Genomic DNA, 27,699 nt, shown 5'->3' on the forward strand with positions numbered 1-27,699 from the left:
TCTTTTTGCATTTGTTCACCATCATTGAGATGCCAGGGGAAAATTTTTACCAAAAGAAATTCCTAAAGTGAATAGATGGTCAATATTACCACTGGGGATACTGCCAGTAATGATGACTTTATGCCTATTCCCATCCCAGAGGGGGCAAGCATTGAGGAACAGCTCGCGATCATCATGGCCAACATCGAGAGGCATAAAGAAAAGCGAGCCAGGGACATGGCCAGTTTGATCGCAAAAACAAAGCAGAGGTTTCGCGATTGGGACCAACAAATTGAGGCTGTTTATGGAGAAGATGGTCCACAAGATTGTTCTTCTGACAATAAAGTTGTCTCTGAACATGTACTTGACTTCTCCAATGATCAAGCCAAATATGTGGCTACTGATCAGATGCATGGGGGGCAAGATGGAGCCCATGTTCATTCTGTTGATCACCAAAAGGAATTTCTTAAAAATTCTAATAGCCAAGCGGTGATTAAATATGATCTAGGCGACCAAATTGTTGTTTTTGAGGCTCTTGATCATGAGAATTCAAACCAGCAAGTGGTCGTCTATAATGGCCAATCTGTGGCTAATCCTGAAGACACCATGTTCTATGACATGGTAGTTGGCGACAAAGCCGATCTTGGAACATCTTCATCTCCAAAAGTGCAATTGAAGATCATGTTTCGCCAACCAACAAAGATACTTGGGGGGCAAGATTACTCCTCCTACGAGCCAAATTTTTCCCAAGTTTTCGATGCGAAGTATCTTTGTTGTTTTCCTACAAGCTCTCATAAGGGGGGTTTTCATGCTATAAATTTTTACGCATCTGAGCTTGGAGTGAAGCATAGATGGCCTCCCCCGTGGCCTTCTGGAGGTTAGCCAAACATAGTGCTGCTAACTTCTTTCTTTGCTTTTAATTTTCTGTTAATTTTTCGCTTCTAGTTTTCTTGTTAAAAAAAAAAAAAAAAATTGAATTTGGTAAAGGGGTTGTGAATCATAACGGAATAGGTGAAGTCTCTTTTGTTAATATTGGCCTAAACTCCTTATTGGTACCTAGTTCAGGTCCCTTAAGGTTAAGGGCGACTTTTATTAACACTTATTGAACTGTCTTCACACTTATGATCTTTCTCATCTTAGTAAGTATAGCCTATGTGAAATGGTGTCTAGAAAGGGGACAACGTTCATGACAGGTTCTTGAATCCAGAAGTGCGTGCAAATGGGCCTAAACCACTATGTGGGAGTAGCTCATGCCAAAATGGATTCTGCCTCTCTTGTTCGCCCTCCCCCACCTGGCCATTTCAGTAAGGTTGCCCAAAGGATTTGAAAGAAAATTTGTGTCTAGGCGACTATACTTGGGCCGCATGTCTAAACCTTGATGCACATTGTCTTATTGAATTCAACTACTTATAAAAAATAATAATAAAATAATAATAATAAAATAAAAAAAATTAAAAAAAATTTAATCACTCGTTGAAAAACAACGGTCGTGAAAAAATAATCTCGTGAATAGAACAGTTACCTCCTCGAAAACCGTTCGGTCTCCTCACATGCTACCTCTCTTTTCCGAGATTTAAGGCATTAATCACTCGTTGAAAAACAACGGTCGTGAAAAAATAATCTCGTGAATAGAATAGTTACCTTCTTGGAAACCGTTCTCGATTTACTGACATCGGTTTTGAAATTGAGCTTCATCCAAGGGTAGGGATTTCCCTGAAGTCCCTATAAATAATTGTATTTAGGGAAGGGAATACTCACAACAACTTTTCTGGAATATTCAAGAAATGGCCTTTCAGTCCTTGCTTCTTTTTCTCCTTCTTCACAAATCTTCCCCTCATGAAATGACCTTTAGCCTCTAAATTTTAGGCTTTATGGGGTAATCTTAGGCAACCCCTTGTTTCTCCTTCTGGAATCCTGCAACAACAATGCCAGGCTTCAGATTGGTTTAGAAACGCGAGGGGGCTCCGAGTGTAATACCCCGAAAAATCCAAATTAAATTCCATGGATTTTTAGAAATGATTTCACGATAGTAGGAGCGAGTACGAAGCTTGAAGAAGTTGTGGAATTAGTTCGAACGATTTTATTTACGAAAACGAACGTTTTTTAGGGGGTCAACAAAGTTGACTTTTTATACATTCAAAATTTGGGAAAATGTCCTTCATGAAAGTTGTAGAGCTCGTCGATACGATCGCGTGCATATGTGGAACGCAATATTCGGAGTTCGTATGAATAAGTTATGAATATTTGAAATTTGGGAATATTCTATAAATAGGGGAAAATTTCTGATTTATTCATTAAGGACGAAAAAATTGAGATTTTGCGGAATAGTCCCCCAGCACCTCCGTTCTCTCTCTTCCTTCGACCCTCAGACCCGGCGGGTTTTCGCCGACCCGACCCGGACTTTTCTCTCTCCTCCGGCATCCTCCGGCCACGACCCGGCCTTCCCCGAGCTCGCCGTCGCACGCACAGCCTCCCTCCGGTGTCGCCTTGCCCCGCCGCTGTCCCTATCCCCGGATCGAAGCCACCCAGCCTCCGATCGGTGACCCGACCGGAAAACCCATTTTCCGGCGTCCCCTCGGCCGATCCTTCCCATTTTCGTGATCTCCTCCTCCCCCTGATCATCCCCATGTAAGTCTTTCATCACGATTTTGAGTGTAGAACACTAGATCAAGGTTTGACTTTTTCGACGTCCCTGATTTAATCTGAAATCTGATCGGACGCACAGGATTAATCCGACTTCCAAGCTTGATCTAGGCCGAACCAGACTTAGCTCCAGGTATGAAAGTTGATCACCCTTTTATTTTGAAGAAGTTTGTAGTTGACGACTTTTGCATCGGAGGTGGTTGACCGCCGTCTGACCTCCGCTTGTGGCGGCGCGTCGGACCTTTTTTTGAGTTTTCATTATCTAGGCGATGATCTATGCATCCATACGAGCGTTTTGATATATAACATGGTCATGTTAGAAAAAGTTGATAAATAGTGGATTTACGTTTTTACGTTACTATTTACGGTTTTTACGTTTTATCTTCGGTTTACGATCTGCGAAGATCAGACCATTGGTTTTGCTTCAAATTTAGATTTGTTGATCGTATGACTGTACCGATGACTTTGTGAGGTCACGGGCGAAGATCCGACCGTTGGATCTTCGTATAATTGTAAAACAGTAATTCGGAAGGCGATTCGTGAGAATCTGACCGTCGGATTTTCATATAAAATTATGGAGATATTAGTAAGGGCAATTCAGGAAGATTGGACCGTTGGATCTTCGTGATAATATTGGAGGATGATCCTAAGGGCGATCCGTGAGGATCCGACCGTTGGATCATCATATAATTTCGATCCGACCGTTGGATCATCGTTTAATTTCAATCTGACCGTTGGATCATCGTTTAATTTCAATCCGACCGTCGGATCATCGTTTAAGTACGTTTATGAGTTGTTGGCTAAGTTAAGATCATTATTGGATTAGGTGATCGATGGATTGATTTGGTGGACGATTCGGATTGATATATTTGGCTTTTTAGAAGACGCAGCTGGATTAGAGGTGAGTAAAACTCACGTGGTTCATATTACGAACCGAATAAATTTAATTACTTTATTTTTGTCGCAATTGTGTGAAAATATTTGTGGAATAAATATTTGTTTTAAATTATATGGACTTGATCAACTACGGTCCATAGGTAAGTAAAATGATTTTATTATACAAATGAATTTCACGGTTTTTATGCTTGAACTATAGTTGGTATTAGTGGTCATCCCTGAGCGGATGATTACGTATATATATATATATATATTTACGTGGAATATATATATTGGTTGACGTGTGATTGGTGTGATGAAATGATTGAGAATGAATTGGATATTATTCAAGCTATTAATCTCGCATTTTAATTGTTGAATAATGAAATGTTGATCATGTGGTGTGAAAGCTATTTTATATGCCCAAATGTGATTATGTGGAAATTATTTTAAGAAATAAAGATTTATCTTGAAATAATATGTCTCTTGATGTGGGTGTACATATACATATATACGATCTATAAATGATAAAGATTGTATTTTGTGAATTTGATTATGTCTGAGAAGTACAGTTGTGAAGCCGGGTGATTCCTACAACCCCGTGCTTAAATGAATTACTGGTAAATATGTTTTGGTGTTATGAGACGTTAAGCCTGGGCCCTAGTCCCTACAGATAGTGCACTATTATACTCATAGGAAGGAAGTAGCCGACCTTGGGTATACATACTTTGGAAGTAGCCTTAGTATGCTGCGGCTTACCCGTATTTTGGGTATAGTAGACATACCCTAGTACGTGGATTTGTGATTTGTTACCAGTTAATCCGAAAATTCACTAAAAAGAGAAGTGTGCTTATATTATCCTGATCAAATATCTATCTGTGATATATTGCTAATATGTGAAGGTGTTAGTGAAAAGAGAATCAAGCATGCTTTGCTTTAATGTTATTTCACATATTAATGTTGCAATAGTTGTTGGTTGTGATTAGTCAAATGTTGAGTTTTAAAAGAGAGTATCGAGAATATACTTGCTTTTATGTTTATGTGATTTTTGGAGTTACCTTGTGAGTGTGTTGATTGTTTACTTGAGTTATAATAAATATAATTGAATAAATCAACAGTTCTTTCTTGTTTACTCATACGGGCTGTCAAAAGCTCACCGGGTTTTGTGTTGTTGCAACTCCCGGTACACTATTCAAATTGTGTAGCGGGTAGTCTTACAGGTCAGGAGAATCAGGGCAGTGATCGTGCGGTTTAGAGTATTAGTATTAGATTTATAACATTTGTTTTGTGAGGAGAATTGTGCTCTCTTGAGCTTTATAATTTGTTTTGGTGAGAGTGTATTGTAATAAGTAGCTTGAGGATTTGGTTTATGTAATTATCGAGAGGTGTAATGTACAGTTGATTTTGAGAAAAAAATTCTGAGATTATAAACAGGGTATTTGAGGTTCATGCTTCGAATATGAATTACTTAAATTCAGAATTCGGGGTGTGACACCGAGTGTGGGATCCATGATCATGCGAGATCAACTTTGTCATAATCCTACATGCGGAGTGAAACGGAGAAAGGGAGGACGGCCACTCTGAGGTTCGTCTTTCCTCCTCTGTTTTCTTCCTTCTGGACCCGGCCCGTGTTGTGCCCTCCAGATGGAAGGGGCTTTGGTTCTCACCTCCTTCTCCCCCTTTCTCTTCTTGATAGAATCTTGGAGGGATGAGAAGGGATGGACTCTTTGAAGGAATGGGTTCAAGCCACAGAATGGCTGTTCCTATACTTCACGTCCAACTAATGGTGGTTACCATGGCTAGAGGGGGTGCAGAGACTCAAGTTGATATTCGGTTCCTTCACTCTCTGCCCCTCCAGGAGATAATGGCGCGGCTCAACCCGGCGTTGGATTCCATAGCTGCTTCCAATTGAGGGGGCTCAGGGGCTCCATTTTCTTTCACTGGAGTCTCCCCTTCTCATGGATAATGGCGTTGGCCAAGCCTATGTTGTATTCCTCTACCGCTTCCATGTAAATGGGCGCGGGGGCTCCGTTACTCCTCTTTTACCTTCCCTGAAGTCTACTCCTCCTTGAGATAATGGCGCAGCTCAACCCGATATTGGATTCCATAGCTGCTTCCACTTGAGAAAAGATTCAGAAGATATCCGAAGATTTCTGTTTTGTATTGTAGCCACTTTTGGCTTTGTAATGAATGTACTGCTTTTGGCCGCAAAGCCACTTTATGAATACAATAATATTTTCTTATCCTGATATCCAAATATCCGTGAGAAGCCAATAATTGTGTCTCGCAAGGCCCCAAATATAGGCCCCTATAGTTGTATATTGAAAATAATATGAACTTTTTAAAATATGTTCCGCGTCAAAAAGAGCCTCGCGGCGAGGGTTTTGAGAAAATATGTATTTTTTTTTGGATCCACTTGCTGGCTCCCAACTCAAAACTCTTAGCGTCAATAACTCATTCTTTTCCGAGATTTAAGGCACTAATCACTCGTTGAAAAACAACAGTTGTGAAAAATAATCTCGTGAAAAGAACAGTTACCTCCTCGAAAACCGTTCGGTTTCCCCACATGCTATTAATCCTTTAATAATAGCTAACTCCTCAAAAACCGCTCCTCACATGCTGCTAGTCCCTTTTTCCCGAGATTTGGAATCATTAATCTCGATTTACTGACATCGATTTGACTCCTCTTTGACCGTCCATCCAAGGGTGGATATTTGCATGCCTATATCTTCCTCCACATTATAAACCCAAATTTCCAATCCCAAAATCATTTCATCAATTCGAATATTTCTAACAGCAATCTTTCTTAATTACTCATCATCATCACTCTTCAATTCTCGCATTCTCTCAATCCATCACCAATGGAACCACAAACCCAGCAACCAACCGAGGATGGAGGAAGCAACAAAGCAGCCGGGAGTAGTGCTAACATGCTTTGTAAGCGGAGCAGGTGGAATCCCACTACAGATCAGATAAGAATCCTCAAGGATCTTTTCTACAATAAGGGAGTTAGGTCCCCAACTGTAGAGCAGGTTGAGAGGATCTATCTCCAGCTGAAATGGTACGGCAAGATCGAGTTCAAGAACGTCTATTTTTGGTTCGTGAACCAAAAGGCTCGGGAGAAGCAGAAGAAGAATTCCACTTCGGATGTTCATGTGCCCATGCAAAGATCAGGGCTTGTTGGTGATGACAATGTTACCAATTGGAAACATGAGGATCAGTATATTAACTTTGGATCTTCTGCACCTGCTTCTGCTTCTTCAGCTGGTGTGATTGCTTTTAACGGGCAGATGGGGAACTATGGTGGTTATGGATCTATGAACATGGAGATTGAAACCCTTCCTCTGTTCCCCATGCATGGTGAGGACATCTTTGGCAACATGAAGACTACTTCCGATGGAGGTGGCGATCACGGTGGTGGCTCTCACATTTCCCTTGAGCTCAGCCTTTCCTGCGAGGGCAAAGCTGGAAAAAGTTTCCAGAGCCGCTGACTCGGCTTAGTAGCTTCGCGAGTGTAGGGACACTTAGAATTGCCCCCTAAGAGTTGTATTTATGACTTTTTTATTTTATTTTATTTTAGCCATAATTTTGGAGATTGAAACCCTTCACAGACAGTTGAAAGGGCATCCTAAGACTCAAAACAAAACAAAAACAAGAACAACACATAAAGTGACGCAACATACAAGAAAAAACGTTTTGGACTTAGGGATATTTCTCTTCTCCTTTCGGTAACTCCTTTGGAACATGACCAGGTGAAGAGAGGAACGATTTTGGCGGAGCTCAACTCACTTGATTGACAGGGGACGAGACCCTTTGTCAGCACTTCTCGTATCCAAACTAGACCTTAGACATCACGTCCCATTGGATGCGCCCGATGAAGAAGATATTTACCCAAAATTCATTTTGACTCTAATAATAAACAAACAACCAACGAAATAAAGAACAAAGATAAACAAAAACTGAAATATGAATATAAAACCTAAAACAAAGTTAACGAAATTTGCCTATTTTTAATTTTTTTTTTTTAAATTTTTTTTTTTTTTATAAATATAGTAGCTGAATTCAATATGACAAGGTGAATCAATGTTTAGACATGCGGCCCAAGTATAGTCGCCTAGACACAAATTTTCTTTCAAATCCTTTGGGCAACCTTACTGAAATGGCCAGGTGGGGGAGGGCGAACAAGAGAGGCAGAATCCATTTTGGCATGAGCTACTCCCACATAGTGGTTTAGGCCCATTTGCACGTACTTCTGGATTCAAGAACCTGTCATGAACGTTGTCCCCTTTCTAGACACCATTTCACATAGGCTATACTTACTAAGATGAGAAATGTCATAAGTATAAAGACAGTTCAACAAGTGTTAATAAAAGCCGCCCTTAACCTTAAGAGACCTGAACTAGGCATCAATAAGGAGTTTAGGCCAATATTAACAAAAGAGACTTCACCTATTCCGTTATGATTCACAACCCCTTACCAAATTCAACTTTTTTTTATTATTTTATTTTTATTTTTTATTTTTATATAAATGACGAAAATAAAAGTGAAAACTGAAAATTGACAGGAAATTAAAAACAAAGAAAGAAGTTAGCAGCACTATGTTTAGCTAACCTCCAGAAGGCCACGGGGGAGGCCATCTATGCTTCACTCCAAGCTCAGATGCGTAAAAATTTATAGCATGAAAACCCCCCTTGTGAGAGCTTGAAGGAAAGCAACAAAGATACTTCGCGTGCCAAAATTGGAAGAAATTTAGCTCGTAGGAGGAGTAATCTTGCCCCCCAAGTATCTTTGTTGGCATAGAATTAGCCACAGATTGGCCATTATAGACGACCACTTGTTGGTTTGAATTCTCATGATCAAGAGCCTCAAAAACGACAATTTGGTCGCCTAGATCATGTTTAATCACCGCTTGGCTATTAGAATTTTTAAGAAATTCATTTGGTGATCAACAGAATGAACATGAGCTCCATCTTGCCCCCCAAGAATCTGATCAGTAACCACATATATCGCTGGGTCAGTGGAGAATTCAGATATTTGTTCAGAGACAACTTTATTGTCAGAAGAACAATCTTGTGGATCATCTTCTCCAAAAGCAGCCTCTGTGTAAGGCTGTGATTCTCCAGTGAGGCGTTTAGGTTTAGGTTTATCGCCATCTGTAGGCAATTCAACCTCAGAAACCACCTCTTCGCGAGCAGATTCTTGACTTTTCAATTCTCCTTGCTGTGAACCGACTTGGGTAGCCAAGATGGAACTCTCCTTGCGCAAGGTTGTGAACTCAGATGTTATGTTTGCGGCATCAAGAGAAAAGACTCTGATGTTGTCCCACTGGGCGTGCCAAAATGTTTGGCTCCAATTTTGTTGCAGCTGGTCAACAGTCTCTTTTATGCGCGGGCGTGCCAGCACCGTTCGGGTGCGGTCGTTGGGGGTGTCCCTTGACCTGACTTCTATCAAGCAATTGTAGACGAGGAGAGCACCAACCTCGTCGCGGGATTCTTTATGCCTCGTGGTGAGGACTTTTGTTGAGTTTCTTCTTGTTCACACAATCGATACTCGACGTCGTAGATCGAGCAGAGCGAAAATCACCGGGAAGTGGGGAGAACTTGCTAAAGCGTGACTTTAGCTTAGCTGGTTTGCGAGGGCGTTACCCTTGCTTGGCTGGTTCTGTAACCGTTGTGGTCGCGGCACTACCGTCGGCTCCCGAGGAGACTAGGACCGAAGCACGTTGACAGAGGGTTTGGTACTTGCTAAAGCGTGACTTTAGCTTGGCTGGGTTGCTAGGGCGTTACCCTTGCTTGGCTGGTTCTGTAACCGTTGTGGTCGCGGCACTACCGTCGGCTCCCGAGGAGACTAGGACCGAAGCACGTTGACAGAGGGTTTGGTGGCACTGAAAGTCGGCTTCTGAGAAGACTAGGACTAGGAGTGTGATCACCGATAAGAGAAAGAGAAGGAAAAGAGTTGCTCTTAGAGAGGTTTGCTCTAGAGAAAACTTAGATCATCTTAGAGATGTTTTGATGTATGAATGAGTGTTTAAATTGGTGAATTGTGGTGTTTTTGGTCGTGGTACTACAATCGGCTCCCAAGGAGACTAGGACCGAAGTACATTGACAGAGGGTTTGGTGGCACTAATAGTCGGCTCCAAAGGAGACTAGGACTTAGAGTCTGATCACCGATAAGAGAAGGAGAAAGAGAGGAGTTGCTCTTAGAGAGGTTTGCTCTAGAGAGAACTTAGATCATCTTAGAGATGTTTTGATGTATGAATGAGTGAGATGATACTTGTTGTAGCCTCTATATATATGTCACGCCCCCAAATCCAAGGCCAATATTGTACTGAAATATGGCTCGTGAATTTGTGACGTGAGTCAAAACAAATACAATTTTCTTCTTGAATAAATCAACAAGAAGTAAAAGAAAATATATACATGTTTGAATAGTACTTTTATTAGGAATTGAAATTATTATTTTTACAATACTGAAGTTGAACAAAATATTTCTCTTGAGATAGTAGTAGAAAAACATTCTTTTATCTAGTAGGTTCATCCCGTTTCCCCAAGCATCTACTCAATACCTGAAAACAAGAAGGTGTAGCATCATGAGCAACACAAGCCCAGTAAGTACACAACTTACATTCTTATATTAATGTGTCTAATAAGAAATCAAATATGGACAACCAATTCAAAATATACCAAGAACCATTTATATGTTCATACGAATTCTTAAATATGTATATGTATACACACAATACACACACACATATATACAAATATATTCATTCGTGTGAATGGTTTATGAGACTAGAAATAAATCACATAGTCACATCTCCTTATCGAACCAACAAATATTTCAGCATTAATATGTGAAATAATCTTAAAGCAATGCATGCTCGATTCTCTTTTCACTTAGCACCATAACATATTGATAATATATCGCAAATAGATATTTGATCAAAATAATATAAGTACACTTCTCTTCATAGTGAATTTTCGGATTAACTGGTAACAAATCATAAATCCACATGCTAGGGTCCAACGTACTATACCAAAGCATGGGACAACCAGGTTGACTGGTAACAAATCACAAATCCACGTACTAGGGTCCAACGTACTATACCCAAAGTACGGGAAAGCCGCAGCATACTAGGGTCCAACGTACTATACCCAAGTATGTATACTCAAAGTAAGCACCCTTCCTAAGAGTATAATAGTGCACTATCTGTAGGGACTAGGGCCCAAAGCTAACTTCCACATAACACCAAAACACGTTTACCAGTAATTCACTTAAGCACGGGGTAGTACTAATCACCCGGCTTCACAATTGTACTTCTCAAACATAATCAAATTCACAAAATACAATCTTTATGAATTATATATCGTAATATATATGTATATGTACGCACACATATAGATACATATATTTAGCAATAATCTCATATGAAAACATATGTAACATAATTGTATAACACAAATAAGTAAATTCACTTGCAAGCAACATATATAATAAAATAAATAAGCTTATACATAATTGAAATCAAGTAAAATAATAAAGCACAAACATTAAATAAGTAACTATAAACAATTTAACAAAATTATATTATAGTTAGTATTTCAGTCCTTATGTCCAAATCCATTGAAGTTCATCAACCATGTTCATGATTCTCCGATTAGAGTCATCAAACTTCAAGATGTGTTATGTTGTCCATCACAAGTCCGAATTAGTCAAATGAGTACACCATTTCAAAGGGTTTTTCACAAGGAATTCAATGGAATAAGTCATGTAATCCTGTTCGAAGTCACATAGTCCAGAAATGGTGAAGAACCATAACAGTACAGAAACCGATATTTTTGATACTGACCTTTGATGTTTAAGTCTTTACGTACGGTGTATTTTACCATTAATTCTCAAACTCTCCAGATCACAAGTAGAGGTCCTAAGCTTCAAATTGATATAAAGTTTGTAGAAATCGGATAAGAAATGAGAGAGATATGAATTTTTGAAGTTGTGATGGCTGTATGAGATTTCCAGCGAGTTTAAAAGTTGAAAACTTTGATTAGCCATAACTTCTTCATTTCTTAACCTTTTTGAGTGATTCAAAAGCCTAAATTAAAGAACTTTTGATGAGGAATTTAATACTGTAATTAGTTTTGACAAAACAGAATTTGTTATATACGAAAATACGAGTTTGCAGCAAAGCAGATCCTTTTCCATTTTATCATTGATTATGCAATTTGATAAATCTTAAAGACAAAAGAATATAGGAAGGTATTCATGTACTTACTTAAGGAAATCAGAAGGTGAGGTGAAGATTTTGGTCTTGAAATCAAGCTTGGACTTCTTTCACAAAAGGAAACTTCTTAAGGGAAATAGGATGAAGGATTTGTGTGAGGAACTTTTAGTTGGGTTTTCTCTTCAACTAAGGGAGTTTTTGATCAAATTTTGCATTTGATTGTTAAGCTTGTAGGAAAATATGATAGAGATCATGTGTTTATATAGGCTAGAATTAGGCTTAAAGAAAAATAAAATAAAATGAGTGACTAATAATATAAGGTAAGTGGCTAATCCACTAGATAGGTTAAATGATTAAAAGGAAAAGTAAAAGAAAAAAAAGTAATAAAAGAAAGAAAGCATAAATCAGCTTGCTAATTATATATATATATATATATATATATATATATATATATATATATATATATATATATATATATATATATTTATATGTATGTATGTATGTACACACACATCCATATGCACATTTACCCAATTAATAAGTAAAGAACTTTAGTGCTTTCTTAAGGTAAAAATAGCATTAATTAGTACTAAAATGACATGCATCACAAAAATAATATAGATAATAGTATTGAGCTCAATGATAAATATCGAGTGTACACAAGAAATACGAACTAAGGTATTTTGATAAGTTTACTAGAAGTCTAGTATTAAAAAATTACATATTTTCTCAGTGCGGTATGTGATGATATTGATTTCTAAAAAGAAAAATACTCAAAACAAAGTAAGACTTTTCGAATATAACTAATAATATAGTGTTCTATAGTTGACACTAATTTTCGGGTTATTACAATATAGGCTTCCAAGCAACACTATTTGGCCTTAAACAACTCATAATGGGTTAGGTTTTAGCACTTAAACATTAATGGAATGTTAGGTTTGAATACTTAAACACTTAATGGAATTTGTTAGGTTTAAGTCATTTTCTGCTCCCTTATCCTTCCATTTTTATCTCCACTAAGAACTCAGATTCAACCTTCGATTTCTTCATATGAAATGATCCACCATGAATGTAGATTATTGTGGTAAAATTTCAGAATTTATTTCCATGTGGTTGGTCCGAAAATGCTGCTGGACCTCTTACAGGTCCAGTTTTCCAGTTTTGCTTCTGCAGAAAATTGGATTGATTGTTTGAAGGCCTTCCACTCAAAACTAGCTCTGGCACTCTTCATAAGAAATGATCTTTGGGCTGTCTAGAATGGATCTGCAGAGTTTCAGCTCATTTCAAGTTCATTTGGTCAGGCGGCCGCTCCTTCTGTTTAGCTCGGTTTCTCCTAGCCGAAGTAGGAAAATGTGCTAAAGTTGACTTTTCATGCTTCCATAGTAGGCTTTATTTAGCCTCTAAATATATATTTCGAACTTGTCGACAATATATAGCTTGAGCCACTGACTTTGGCTCAATTTCTCCAAGACACGCCTTGTCAGGCCAAAATGCTCATTTTGGGTCCAAACAATACATTAAAAACAAAAGGAGGAAAAAAAAAACACAAAATGATATTCTCAAAAATTGAATGAGACTACCAAACTCTATATACCAACATCAGTAAAAGATCAAAACAGAGTTTGTTTTTAATATAGGTAGGCAGACATTCAGAACCTTAAAAGCAAAGTAGTGAACAGTCAGATATGAACAGTATAATAATTGATAAGAGTCTTTTCTTTCTGGTCACCCGACTCATTGGTTTAATAATCATTGATTGTTTTTTTTTTTTAATTGCCCCAAATTTTGCTTCAGTCATTGCATTCCCACTAAGAGAAATAATTCGTAAAATAAATGTTAAACCAACAAACCCAGCAACTGTTCCAAGATAAAAAAGAACAAAGAATGAATTTACAAAACTAAGAATGAAGGAAAAAAAAAAAGAGAATCTGCATTAGTGAACAATATCTATTAGTAAAATGGAAAACTTCTTTCAAATCACAACCAAACAGAGAAATCCAATCACTGATTGATCAAAAGCTCAAATTTATACACAGACATATATAGAAGAAACACATAAGACTTGCTGCAACTCACACCAAACGCAATCAATATTTTCCAGAAACACCCGGTCTGCACTCATACACAAACACAACTTTAAGCATACCTTGCGCGATAGGGGCATCTGCACAATGCGCTACGGACCACAGCCAACTTCCCAATTTGAGTCATTCAAGCAGCCATCGAAGCCTAAAGCCTAAAGCATATGGGTTGTTCAAGACCATCACTGAGTTCTTCATCTGCTTATTCAAATCTCCCTCTCAAATGTGTGACCTCCTACAAAACACAGCCACAAATCAATCACAGCTTGCTTCAGATTATAGGGTCAATTCTTGAAAACAAAGTTAGGCTTATAACACATTTATTTGTTTGGCAGAACCCCAAAATTTTACCAAAAATAGAGAACTATTCAAATTGCCAGCTAAATAAATAAGCTTAGATGACACTAATACAACTCAGACTAAAATCACAAAAAAAAAAAAAAAAAAAAAAAAAAAAACCAAAAACCAAAAATGTGAAAAACGGATATCATGAAAGGAAATACCAAACAGGTTTGAAGGAATTGGAATTGGAATAGGAATATAGTCATACTCATATTGTTAGAGACACACTGAAACACATTCTTACATGGCTTTTAGACTATGTCGAGCCTTAAAACTCTTCTGGCTTTAAGGATTATAAAGCCGGAAACGTGAAAATCAGCTCCAACCTTGAAACTGAATCAAACATAGAAATGTTTTACATGAAGTAAAATTTTCTACAATAGGTAAGAAAGTGACAATTTCAGCTTAAAAAACATCAAAACTATCAAGAAAACCCTATAATTGAAATCAAAACACAAAAGATGAAGGGGACACATGCAAAAGATAATCAACACAACCCATAATTTATCTCATACAAAACTGAGTCTGGAAATAGAATTTGCCGTCACAATTTGATGGAGAAGAGCAGTCCACACCTTGTTCTCTCCCTGTGCAAGTCCAGCAAAAAAGCACAACTGCAGTTTTTAAGAAAAATACTCAAATCACCCACAAAACGAAAGCCATATGCACAAACCAAAACTAAAGATTCAATTTTGAAGAACCCAACAATCAATTACCAAGAAATTGAAATAGTTTACCTCAGAATTGGAAGTATTGTGGGCGCCGGACCCGAATTTAGTAGACTTGAGAAGAATGAAAACATCTCTGCTCCTCTCTCTCTCGATCGAGCAATAACGACAACTGAAAACAACAAAGTTACTGATAATCGCCCTCAAATTTAACCCATCTTTGCTAATTTCTCCAAAGCTAAGCTTGATGACAACATGCTAATTTTTCCAAAGCTAAGCTCGGTTGCGCAATTCTCAGCACCACTTCCTTCACTATCTACCTCTCTCTCTGTGGAGTGAAGTAGCAAAGACACGATAGCACCGACCAGCACCCCAGGTGTCGGAGGAAGAAACAACACGCACGGAGCAACAGTCCAGGTGTCGAAGCAAGAAACAGCACGCAGGGGCAAAATCGTCTTTTCATCCTTCGCCGGCTCGGCTGGAGCCGTCACTGTTCATAAGCCGATGAACAGTGCGTTGAGAATTAGTATATAGTAAATGTGTTTCTTCTTCGTCTAATGCAACAATACATATGTACTTTTACCAAAAAATACATGACACATGTATTTTCCAAAAAAAAAAAAAAAACATATATGTGAGCCAGTGAAAGTGATATGTCTACTTCACAGTTCAGACCTACATATTATAATCTCCACTTGACAGAGAACTATACCAACACTCTTCCTTCATTAAAACACTTGCAGTTGCTAACTCACAACTACTTCCCTTTGAGTTTTGAGCATTTAATATGGTTGTTTTATGCAAATTATATATAAACACAGTTCTAGGCTTTAGCTAAACACCCTTCACTTTGTTTTGGTGTACATTAAGAATTATTATAGCCCGCCTGCCGTTGCATTGTTTGTTACCTGATCAACTTCAACAATTCAATAAAACAACTTCATAATATATAATTTATTTTGTTGATGAACTTAAACACATTTTTTATGTGTTAGCTAACCACCATTCACTAACTTCGTTTTGGTGTACATCAAGAATTATGGCCCCGCCTGTCGTCGGATTGCTTAAGTTAATTTTTTAGCTCAAGATATCGCTAAAAAAACATGACAAATGATAGCCACTTAATTTATATATTTTTCTGTTTTTAATGACGAGAAACGTTTGAAAAGTCTCAAAATCCATGCAAAAAAAAAAAGGTTTGTCTTATCTATCTGCTCTTCTTCTTAGATAAGGCCACATAAAATCCACCCATTAAAAATTTTGTACAACATCTTTAGAAATCACATAATTAGTGGAAAAAATCACAATGATTTAAATTTCAATTAAGACCAAGATCGCGACGTTGCTAATGAAATACCAAAAATACAATATCTCCACCATATAAAACCAAATTCGGAGGCAGACAAGAGTTTTGCCACTGAAGCACAGTCTCTCTGATCCAATAGGAAGATGCTTAAGAATATGCCTCCCACCCCCTCATGATTACCAGGCATCCGTCACGCTCTTTAAGGCCCGGGCCCATGGGCCCAATAATCCTATCCAAAGGTGCCCTTATATAAACACACCCTAATTTGCACTCCGGCTACTCCGAAAGATTCTTGCTTTTCTTATGAAAATGAAATACATACGGATTTCCCTCTCGAAAGCAACATGGCCTCACTGACCACGCCCCCCTCGCTTTTAGATTTTCTTCACGCTTTTCAGATTTCAGAACTCAAAACCGCTATAAGGCTCTGCCCTTAGTGACCCCGTTTTCTCTCGAAAAGAAGAGCCAGAAGAAATGGACTCTCCCTCTGCAGCACTCTCTCTATCAGACCAACAGCAAATGAAGGTGATAGAGAAACTAGAAGTTTTCAAGATCCAGGGCCGAGACAAGCTTGGCCGAAAGGTTCTTCGCATCGTCGGAAAGTCTCTTCCAGGTAACTGATCAATTACCGATTTGTTTGTTACTCTGTCTTCGTTTCTATAAATATTGATAATTGAGTTATAGTTATCTCCATAATCAGCTCGTAGTGTAAGCAAAGAGGCTCTGAATGAGTACTTGAAGGAGAAAATCTTCCCAAAATTAGAGGAAAAGCCGTTTTCAATCGTCTACGTGCACACTGATGTTAATCGCAGCGAAAACTTCCCCGGAATTTCTACCCTCCGATCTATCTACGAGGCTATTCCGGTGAACGTGAAGGATAATCTCGAAGCTGTCTACTTTGTCCACCCGGGCTTGCAGGCCAGACTCTTCCTCGCCACCTTTGGCCGTCTCCTCTTCACCGGAGGGTAAGTAAGAGAGAGTTAATTTTTTTTTAATGCTTGTTTGGCATTTTAATACTGACTACGTAACTGACACATCGTAATTAGTAACGCACGGTAATTAAGGGTTGGTTTGTGGCACACAGGTTGTACAGGAAGGTGAACTATGTGACGAGGCTGGAGTTTCTGTGGGATCACGTGAGGCGGAATGAAATGGAGATACCGGAGTTTGTGTACGATTACGACGAGGAGCTGGAGTACCGTCCGATGATGGACTATGGGATAGAGAGTGACCATCCTAGAGTGTATGGTGCACCACCTGCTATGGACTCGTCCGTATCCATCTACTCCATGCGCTGTATCGGATAGTTTACCAGAACCAAGGTCACTGAGTGGTTTTGGACTTTTGGTTATGCTTATGGTTGCACCTAGCTTGGAGGATAGAGTAGATCGATCAGAGCTTGTTGTTTTAGGACATGTCGTTCATATAATATTGTACAAAGACGGCTTGCTTGTTGGTTAGCTAATTACTAGTTTGAAAAAATGGCAAGGATTCAAACAAATTTCAATGCAAAACGGCAAACAGAAAACGTACTCAAATGAATTCCATTCATCGAATTTATTGAATATTAACAAGAAAAATACTCGCTGCAATAATGCTTTGGCTGAATAAAGATTGAAAACAGCATGATTTCAGAACCACTAGGTGTTCCAATAAAGAAAATATAGATAGACCTTGTGGGTGCACATCAGCTCACCCACAGATTCAGAGCCGCAGAAACCACATAATTAAAGCTGCATCAATATATTCCTATTGATTTTCTCGTGGCAGGTAAAAACATGGAAGAAAAAAGTAGTCAGGACTACAGGAATGGAATGTTGGTAAAAGCATTCCAATTAAAAATTTTGAAACTGTATTAGAAAAGGAAAAACTAGATGAAGCAGAAACCAAGACCTCTTAACATAGTAATCTCACCATGCCCCTTGAAGGTATTAGAACTATTTAAACAGAAACAGAAATGCAAAGTGCAAACTCAGCTTGATGTTAACCAATCGGCTCCTGTTAATTGATGAACTTGAACAGTTAACCTATTCCAACTATTCAAAATCGTGCATGCTATTCATTCCATCCGATAAAAACTCAGTTTGACCCGAGATCTATATCTTGCTGCACTAAATAAAGAGAACTTGGACACCTAATCTTTTTATAAGCATCGAAACTGTTGACTGATTATCAATGGGATAGGACTAAACTCTTATCAGGTAAGAGTAGCATGATTAAGAACTTTGTTCAAACAAACCTCAATGAGGATGTGGCATCAGACTACGAGAATTCTTTTACCAACATGAGCTTGTATAGAACACGATGCAAATTAAGTTCAAGAAACTCAAGGAATCAATCTCAAAGTATCTGGTAGCAAGGTTTGTATAGAACAGAACGTACATGATGCAGTCATTACCATACACCACCATATAACGTTTTTATTTGATCTAGTTAAATGCAGTTTTATTCTACGTCATAAGACATCCCCAAATACAATGGCTTATTGGAGATTTATTTCATGAAACAGCGTGCATTTACAGATTGTCTATGAGCAAGTACATGAAACAGAGAATTTACTGCATACAAAATATTGCATAACACTAGAACCACCAGAAATTATTGAATTCAATTTCAATCAACAATATCATATATCTACACAGCAGCTCCACATATTTTATTATACAGCGGATACAGCATGGACAATTGTGATTACTTACATTCAAGATCCTGAATTAGCATGGATTGGGGATAACCCAAAGCGGTAGAGAGCCGGGAGGCCAATGTACCTGGTAATTTGAATTCCTTGGATAAGGGGGCAATTCCTGAATCGTTCCATCCCATAATCTGAAAATGCCAGAATCATATCCCCCAACTCCACTTTCATAGTTCAACTCGGAGTAATCATCCGTAAAATAGATACAATTCCCCACACATCCTGGAAAATCAGATGCCGACAATGAAAATGACGAGTTTTCCCCAATAAACAGCATCCTATCACCCAAGTTCTCAACCTTCTCCCACCTCGGCCCCATCCAATTCATCCTAAAAACATCGAATCCCACAGTTCTGTAATTCACATTTGCATCATCGTTCACAATATCATGATCAACATCCAAATACCTGCTAAGCAACAACAAATCAGCCCCTGAATTCACCAAATACCTCATATCTGCATCATCCAATCTCGGCGTTTGGATGATCCTAACAACAGGGGACGGACCTTTCACATCGCACTCTGCAACAATGCCATGATTATCAACCGCGTAAAACAAGCCATTGAAAGAAATGGCATCCTCTGAATAACATCTTGCTTCATCTATGAAACTCCAATTCTCGTCCCCCTCCCTACAAAACGCCAAGTCACCGGTCTGATTCACAATCGTCAGGGCAATAAAACCGTTTTCTTCCATTGGACTCAAAGACAGCACCAGCTTCTTCACAAAGGAATCACGCATTTGGATCAAGCTGCGCGTGTAGAGCTCGCCGGACAGGGACCGAAGCACATATTCCCGCCCAATTTGGGAGTAATCGAAACTAACAACATTAGGGAAGGTGGACAGCGGAGGGAGGTGGCGCTTGCCACGTGTCAGGGGGTTTACAAGGAGGACGGAGGGGGTTTCGTCGAGGATCACAAGCCAGCCGTGGGAGGAGCCGCAGCGGCGCTTGCGGTGAGAAGCTTCTGGAAGGTGGAGGAAGTGGACTCTGCTGTTGGAGAGGTTGTAAAAGGCGCGGTGTGATTGGTTGGGTTGGGATTGGGGGAGCATAAGCCATGGGAGCTGAGGAGGTAGGTGGTTTGGAGTTTTGGGAACAGAGGCTTGCCAGCTGTGACAGACGACTCGGAATCGGAGATAGTCTGCATAGATTTTGAGCTTTTTGGAGATTGATTCTACCAGTTCCGGTGGGAGCTGGGTCCAATCAGTGGCCATTTTCGCTGGTAGACCTCCCAACCTCAGGAATGGAGGTTGGATTTTCTGCTTTAAACAACTAAATCGGTTAATTCAACGCCCAATAAAGTTGATTTCAAGAGTAAGCTGAAAGTTGATGACTTTGACTATGGAGCTGAAATTGGGCTTTATATTTTGGGCTCTCACACAATTATTTACAGGCCCATCAGCTCTACTGGTTCAAGGAGTTGCAAATAATTTTAGGGTTTTTGTTCATTTACCCCATTTCTAGATATTTTTTTCCCACTTACCTCATTAAGTTTTTTTAATTCATTCTTACCCAAAACACTCTAAGGAGGTCTTCCCTAATATCCCATTAAGATTTTTTTTTTTTTTTTTTTTTAATACCATTTTACCCTTACCCATTTGTTACTTAGAGAGAAAGAAACCATGTGAGACTTCGTCGGAGCCGGTCACCGGCCTCCGGATTCCTGCCAACTTTCACCGGATTCTGGTCACCTGTCGCCGCCCCCCGGAGGTCCCAAAAGAGGTCGCCGGAAATGTTTATTGCCCCAATAGACGTCTATTGCCCCCCAATGGAGGAGCAATAGAGGTCTATTGCCCCCCAATAGACATTTAATAGACCTCTATTGCCCCAATAGAACTTTTTTTCTTCTTCTTTTTTTTTGTTTCATTTTTCTTTCCTTATGGACTTTCTTCCCCCATTTTACCAAAAAATAAATAAAAAAATCCAAGCACCCAGAAATTTATATGGATAGAGAGATGAAAAGCGAGAAAGTGCTTTTTTAAAAATCAAAAGTAAATAAGCAGTTTGGGAAGAAGAGAGGAGAAAAAGAAAACAGCCCCGAAACCAGTGGCCGGAGCAACAATCCCAGTCGCAATCCAACTCCACCACTCTTCTTCTTCTTCTTCTTCTTCTTCTTCCTCCTGACGCAACAATCCCAGTCACTGCTTCACTCAGTGTTATACACACAACACAAGTCAATCCACACAGCTCCGGTGAGCCACTGGCTCACACAGCCAAGCCAACCACGCAGATTGCGAAATCAAAACGTAGCGTTTCAAGCATCAAATCACTTGGTTCGCAATGACGAACGAACCAGAAAAAAATGAAAGCAGCAAAACAAATCCAACTCGAAGCGTACTCGGCTTTCTGGTCGTCCTTCTCGTCCTTACTCGGATCGGGGCTCCGGCTCCGATCGGACTCTGTATAAAAAACAGAGTGACGTCGCAAAAGAAGGAGTGAGAGAGAGGCTTTCTGATCGTCCATCTAGAGATTCGAGCTGATGATTTTGATTCCGGCAGAAAAGGAACCTTCTCTGTTGGATTCATCTCTCCGCCGTCAACGACCGTGGAAGAAGCACCTGCCGCCGGTTCATCTCGCTCCGGTGTCTTCTTCGATTTCGGAGAAGCCTTAGGGTTCTTCTTCCGCGGCGTCACCATTGAAATTCTCTCTCTGAAATTACAGAGAGGAATTTGAGAGAGAGAGAGAGACAGATCTGCGGAGGGATGAGAGAGATAGAGAGTGGCCTGATGTAATTCTTTAATTGGGTTTAGGGTAAAATGGTCATTTGTTGTTAAATTGTGTATGTAAGAACAAAAATCTGTTGCCGGGGTAAGTGAGATAATTTTTGCTCATTTTGGTGCTTTGGGTCAAGGACCCTTGCAATAAGCTTTGAAATTCTAGTGTGGTACATAAAACATTTTAGGAGAAGAATTACAATGCAGCTCCACAAAAACCACTAAATTGTGAAGGAAAATGGAATACATTTTTTCCTATAAGAGGTGAAAGGTTGGGTATGCTAATAGTCAGGTCACTCAGTTGTAATACTGAAGAAAGATAAAAGCGTACATGGAAGAAATCTGATTGTCTCCGAAAGAAGTTACTGGGCGACATTGGAGATATCAGCCTTGCTGGTGTCTCCATTGTTGTCAGCAGTAGCGATATACGCAGTCTTTCCATTGCTGGTATCCCCATTGTTGTCAGCAGTGGCGATATACGCAGTCTTTCCATTGCTGGTATCCCCATTGTTGTCAGCAGTGGCGATATACGCAGTCTTTCCATTGCTGGTATCCCCATTGTTGTCAGCACTGGAGATATCGGCGGTCTTTCTGTTGCTGGTGTCTCCATTGTTGTCAGCACTGGAGATATTGGCAGTCTTTCCGTTGCTGGTGTCTCCATTGTTGTCAGCACTGGCGATATATGCAGTCTTTCCGTTGCTGGTATCCCCATTGTTGTCAGCACTGGAGATATCAGCAGTCCTTTCGATGCTGGTGTCTCCATTGTTGTCAGCACCTAAATCCGGATAATTGCGGTGGTTAAGAGAGTGCAACCAGAGACCCACAACACCTTCTTTATGCTCAGTGGCTCCAATATGAGTGTAAATATGCTTCATTTTGAAAGCTTCTGCCTCTGCTTCATAGTCTTTCATCGACACTTCTTCATGAGTGTCTCCCCATTTCTGGTTATATGATGAGAAGAAGCACTCATCCAAGTACAAACCAACCTCAGGAGCCGTAGGCACATTGACGTTAACATCCCTACAATTCACATAAATTTCAGTTAGAACTTGCATACTATCATCTCAAACAAAAGTATAAGAGTAATAGCAAATATGGAAGTACTTACTTTTGCAAAGCTCTTTCTAACAACGACTCAGGAGCACAGTTCCTCATGATTGCCACTGCCAGCCCAATTAACTTCCTAATCTGATGAAGCATGAAGCTCTGCCCCACGACCTCACACTTCACAAATTCAATACCCTCAACTGTAACCGTGGTATTTGCAGTGAACGAAATAATGTATCTCGTTGCAGCAGGGTCTTCAGCCTTAGTTCTAGTGGTGAAGTTGTGGAAGTTGTGAGTACCCTGGTAACAACTCAAGATTCTATTAAACCTTTCCTTCTCCTTCTCACCATAACAAAACCCACTTCCCTTCACGACCTGCTTCTCTTCTCCACTGACCTCAGAGTTCATATCCGCATTGGCAACCACCTCAACTTCAACTTCAGAAACCCCAATATCATTGGCAATGTCGTTTTTCATATGAGAATCATCATTTGTGCTAATTCCTCCATTTACAGATTCCGAATTCGAACTATCACCTCTCAATTCATAAGTGCGCTTACCCATCAATCCACCGACTTTCCGCCCCCTATCGGAGCACTCCAAGCACTTCACAAACTCCTCATCAGACCCCAAACTCGCCTTAACACTCTCTCTATCCCTATGGGCACTAGGATCAAGAGCAAACACAGGAATAAGATAAACATACCTTCTCCGATCACAGAACTTCTTCGCATTAAACGACGCCGTCACGCGCTTGTACCCGAAAATCCGAATTTGCGGGCAGAGGTTCGAATTGAGGCAGTCCACGAACCCCGGCGGGTCGACATAGAACCGGCCCGATACGACCTGGCCCACGGCGCTGACGCCCTTGTCGGTACGGGCCGAGCGGGCCCAGTCATAACGCTTAGGGTTGTTGCGGTCCTGCTCGGGGACCGCGCCGGAGAGGTAGAGGGCTTCTTCGAGGTCGCCTTCGATGGTCTTGGCGCCGGGGTTCTTTTGCATTCCTTGGTATCCGACGCCGCAGTAGGCGAAGAAGATTGCGACCTTGCGGCGTTTGATGCGTTGCTTTTGGGCGGTGGTGGTGGTTTCTTCGTCGTCGGTGGTGGTGGTGGACATTTTGAGCTTCTTGGGGTCTGGTTGTTGCGGCGGCGGAGGTGGTGGTGATCTTGTGGCTTTTGTGTTGTCTGGGTTTTCCATTTTCAGTGATCGGGGGAGTTTTGGATGTTGGTTAAGTACTTCATTAGAACTGTTTCTCAGGCTGAATGGCCATTTCGGATTGGCGGTTCGCTTTGTACCTGATAAAACCCTAGAGCGATTATCAGTGTTAATTGAAAATTTGGAAAGCGTTATTTAATTTTTAGAGACGCTTAAAAAAACACTACAAATTAGGATGAATTTCATCTTAAATATGTTTAATTTTTTTTATATTTTTGTATAAGTTACAGATTAGAATTTCTAGTATATTTTGACCCTTATAGGTCGAATAAAGTAGGATTCCTAACTAAACGATGAACGCCAAAATTCACTAATAAGTGTTTTCAAAGAAAAAAAAAAGTCACTAATAAGTCTACTATGACTATGAGAGTGTATGACCAGTGTTTGCAAAGGCATCCGTCGAAAAGTTTACTCTAAATACACGATGAATAGAGCTTCAAAGTAATTGATAATTTGCTTAATGTCTTGAATAATCGTCTTGAGCCTCCAAGGAATGCAATCAATAACAAGTTTGGAACCTCTTTCAACTGTGATCTTCTTAATTTGCTTCTCTTTAGCTCTAACCAATCATTCTCTTTAGGTAAGGGCTTCTGCAATCAGGACACTAGTTTTTCAAACTCCTTTGAAACCTGTAAATATAGGCACTTCATTTTGATCTCTAATAATGAAACCAGTAGCGGAAGAGATTGAATTGATCTATTGTTCATCTGGTTAATAATTGATCAAGAAAATTATGTTTAGTCACCGTTGAAAGTAAACTCATAGTGAAAAATAAAACAACTCAATTTACAAATAATTATTTACACAGTCAGATAATTTTTTAATCACTTACTGATTTTTTTTTTCTAGGGAAATAGAATCAGGTTCCAATATATTACGATGTCACAGCGTCAAGTTAGAGGGTTTCAAGAAATCACTCATAGTACAAGTATAAGCACAATACAGACTGCGCAAAGCAGACACATAACAAACTGCCCAAAGCAGAAGCAAATAAAAAACTTCCCTAACCCTACCCTATCTGAAGATGGAACCACTGTCTTGAGCATCTTGACGCCTAAGACCCAAATGGTGTACGTCGCAACACAACAACACAGAGCACGGTAACATCCAGAAGACAGAAATAAGGATAGAAAAAACTGACTACCTCCACAAAAGCCCAATCCAACCCAACTAAGGCTTAGTTTGGGATTGATGTGCTATGAGGGGAAGCAGTCTAGGGCTGTCAATGGGTCATGTCGGGTTGGGTTCGTGTCGGGTCAAGGTATTTGTCGTGTCGCAAGATATAAACCCAAACCCAACCCATTTAATAATCGTGTCAAAAATTTAAACCCAAACCCAACCTGTTTATTAAACGGGTTACCCGTTTTCAACCCGCTTAACCCATTTAATAAATAAGTCGTGTCTTGTTAGACAAAATGACCCATTTAAGCTTTAACAATTAGACCCATTTAACTTAAAAAATGCATAAATTAATTAAATTCACTAAAAACTCCACAAAACGAATAATATAAATAATTATATATAATTCATAAATAATTAAATCCAATAATTAAAAAGCGAAATATTTCAAATTGTCTAATATTATGATCAAATACTCCGAACGTCCAAAATTTTAAGAAGAAACATAGCACAATCGGGTTAGACGGGTTCACTTCGTGTTGGCAGGTTGACCCGTGGCCGACCCATTTATTAAATGGGTCATGGCGGGTTGACCCACCGCCGACCCGCTTTTTAATCGTGCGGGTTCAACCCGCTTTATTTCGTGCGGGTTTCGAGTCGTGTTATCGGGTTGTGTCAGAATTGACAGCCCTAGGAAGCACTTTTGATTTTGCTGTGAGAGGAAACACTTCTTATTTTGCTGTGAGGGAAAGTAGTTGAGTGTTTGGTAAACCATTTTCAAAAGTGCTGTGAGAATAAAAAGTAAATTTAAATGTTTGGTAAGTTGTAAACAAATAATATTGTGACTTGGTGTAATTACGAAAATGGTCATAAATGTTAAAACATGTAAAAATGTAAAATCAATAATTTTTTTTTTTGCATTTTTTTTTTCAACCATTTCAGTGAATCACTTTAGACCATTGGATCTTGCACCACTCGATCTTACCCGTCAACTTTATCTTTTAACTTGGGGTATAAATAACTTGGTACATATGTCGTCCAACCCAGAAGCTTCCATCACCTTCGCCCGATCTCCAACCTGTTTACCTTCATGAACGACCCGACGGTAACTCTGCCTTCGGATAACCTCTCGACATCGGATTAGAGGCGAAATCCTAGTCTTGACAGCGCGAAGCGGGACTCGGACTTCCTTGAGTTAAACGTTGAACTATGACAACGGTTCGAAGCCGGAAAGCTTCGAGATTCCGGTGGTTTTCTTTATTTTTTCTGTAACCCCAGTCACTGATGATGATGAATAGGTATGAAAAATGATCTTCTTGTTGAAGAATATATACTTTGAATTTTGGTTTCTGTTACAATTTTGAGGAGTTGGGTATTGATTTCCTCTGGTCCATTTCCTATCTTAACGCATGTCTATTAATATACGTTGTGGTTAAATTCCAGATTTTATGAACCTGGAAGAGAATTGAACTATTGGGTCATCTTGGTTGATTAGAGCAAAGAGCTGTCTTGTTACAGCAGCAACACCAAGCTCTGTTCAGAGAAGAATCCAATAGTTTTAGAGGATGGGACATTTGATGTAAATTTTAGAGGACATGAAGGATAGTTTTGGACTTAAGTAAAGTTTCATTTAATCTTCCGCGTCTTCAATTTGGTTTCCGCAGAAGCGGAAATGAGAAGCTGCTCATAGTGGCTTTTGATTTCCTGCTGTTGGCAGCAGCGCTTCTGCCCAAAAGCAGAAATTTTGGAGTTTACCAAACACCCTCCAGTTTGACCAGAAGCGCTTTTGGACTAAAGCAGGTTCCAAAAGCAATGTCAAACTAAGCCTAAGTGAGAAGGAAGAGGAGAATTGGGCCAACAAGGCCCAAGTCACTAGGCTACAACCACAACCCAGTAAGGTAGAGGCCTAAGCCCACTACCAAAATCCAACTTCCTCACACTAGCAGGACCAGACCAGACCAGCCCTCCCGGAAGGCAGCCCCGCCGTTCAACGTTCCGACGGCCTCTGTCTCTCCTCCACCATCATTGGGACGCCTAGAGACCGGCCCAAAAGCCAACGATCAACAGAGCCTGCTGGTACCTTCGCCGCCTGCACCCTCTCTCGAAGCCGCTCGAGCTCGCACCCTTAACTGCCGCTGTCACCGCCGTGATCGGAGCCTCAACAAACTGAACCATTGAGCCCTACACCGGAACACACCACGATCGACTACTCAGATCCTGATTTGCCCCAACCCAGAGACCCTCGATTGGAATAAACCTGGAACCAATCCGCCGCCGCCGAACCAAAGCTTGGAACGAGCCCAGAAGCCGCACGATCCAAACAAAAATCCGCACCGACGCCGCACACCACCAGAGAGCGCGATGCAGCTTTGCCTGGTCCAGGGAGCGAAGCTTCACCGCCGCCAGCAACTTTCGTAAACCGAGGTCGCTCCAAGAAAACCGGAGGCCTCCAATTTGTGTTAAACTTTTAATCCCTTACTGATTAAGTAAACATTATTAATAAGTAATTTAATAAGGTCGGCCGTTGTTGCCCGACCCGAATGCTTAGTTGCTTACTGTCCTCCATTGGGCTGTTGAGATCTTATTGGACAGATAAAAATCCCAAAAAGAAGAAGAAAAGATAAGACCCCTGATCGCATTATCACCGTCCACCACTCCCCATCAGACGTCACTTTGGGACCTACCTACCCGCGCAATTGGCACTTGTCAGTTGCTTAAAAGGCAAGATGTCATTGAATATGAACATTCCCTCCAAATGCAGAGAGGGCAACGATAAGTCTCTCAGATCCCCATT

At 40.0% G+C, this 27,699-nt stretch overlaps 4 protein-coding genes across 4 annotated transcripts in view; 1 reads left to right on the forward strand and 3 right to left on the reverse strand.

The window, feature by feature from the left end:
- The window catches only part of LOC133740489 (uncharacterized), a 23,109-nt gene extending 7,903 nt beyond the window's left edge, over positions 1–15,206 (reverse strand). Inside the window, exons 1-3 of the transcript XR_009861263.1 lie at positions 14,880–15,206; positions 14,718–14,756; positions 13,866–14,035 (exon numbers count right to left, since the gene is read on the reverse strand). The gene's annotated coding sequence lies outside the window, so the exon portion shown is untranslated. The remainder of the gene's footprint in view (positions 1–13,865; positions 14,036–14,717; positions 14,757–14,879) is intronic.
- Positions 15,207–16,391: 1,185 nt separating this feature from the next.
- On the forward strand, positions 16,392–17,617 carry LOC133739558 (uncharacterized). Its single transcript, XM_062167341.1, has 3 exons — positions 16,392–16,729; positions 16,817–17,081; positions 17,201–17,617. Exons 1-3 carry the CDS (start codon positions 16,591–16,593, stop codon positions 17,421–17,423), a joined length of 627 nt encoding a protein of 208 aa, XP_062023325.1. The 5' UTR covers positions 16,392–16,590; the 3' UTR covers positions 17,424–17,617.
- Positions 17,618–18,587: 970 nt separating this feature from the next.
- LOC133736771 (F-box protein SKIP23-like) lies at positions 18,588–20,213 on the reverse strand. The gene has a single exon (XM_062164368.1). It carries the CDS (start codon positions 20,022–20,024, stop codon positions 18,831–18,833), a length of 1,194 nt encoding a protein of 397 aa, XP_062020352.1. The 5' UTR covers positions 20,025–20,213; the 3' UTR covers positions 18,588–18,830.
- Positions 20,214–21,674: 1,461 nt separating this feature from the next.
- Positions 21,675–23,907, reverse strand: LOC133739108 (uncharacterized). Its single transcript, XM_062166830.1, has 2 exons — positions 22,633–23,907; positions 21,675–22,544 (listed from the first exon to the last, which is right to left on the reverse strand). Exons 1-2 carry the CDS (start codon positions 23,766–23,768, stop codon positions 21,887–21,889), a joined length of 1,794 nt encoding a protein of 597 aa, XP_062022814.1. The 5' UTR covers positions 23,769–23,907; the 3' UTR covers positions 21,675–21,886.
- Positions 23,908–27,699: the final 3,792 nt, after the last annotated feature.

This window comes from Rosa rugosa, chromosome 3, assembly GCF_958449725.1.
Source record: "Rosa rugosa chromosome 3, drRosRugo1.1, whole genome shotgun sequence".
Classification (NCBI taxonomy): Eukaryota; Viridiplantae; Streptophyta; class Magnoliopsida; order Rosales; family Rosaceae; genus Rosa; species Rosa rugosa.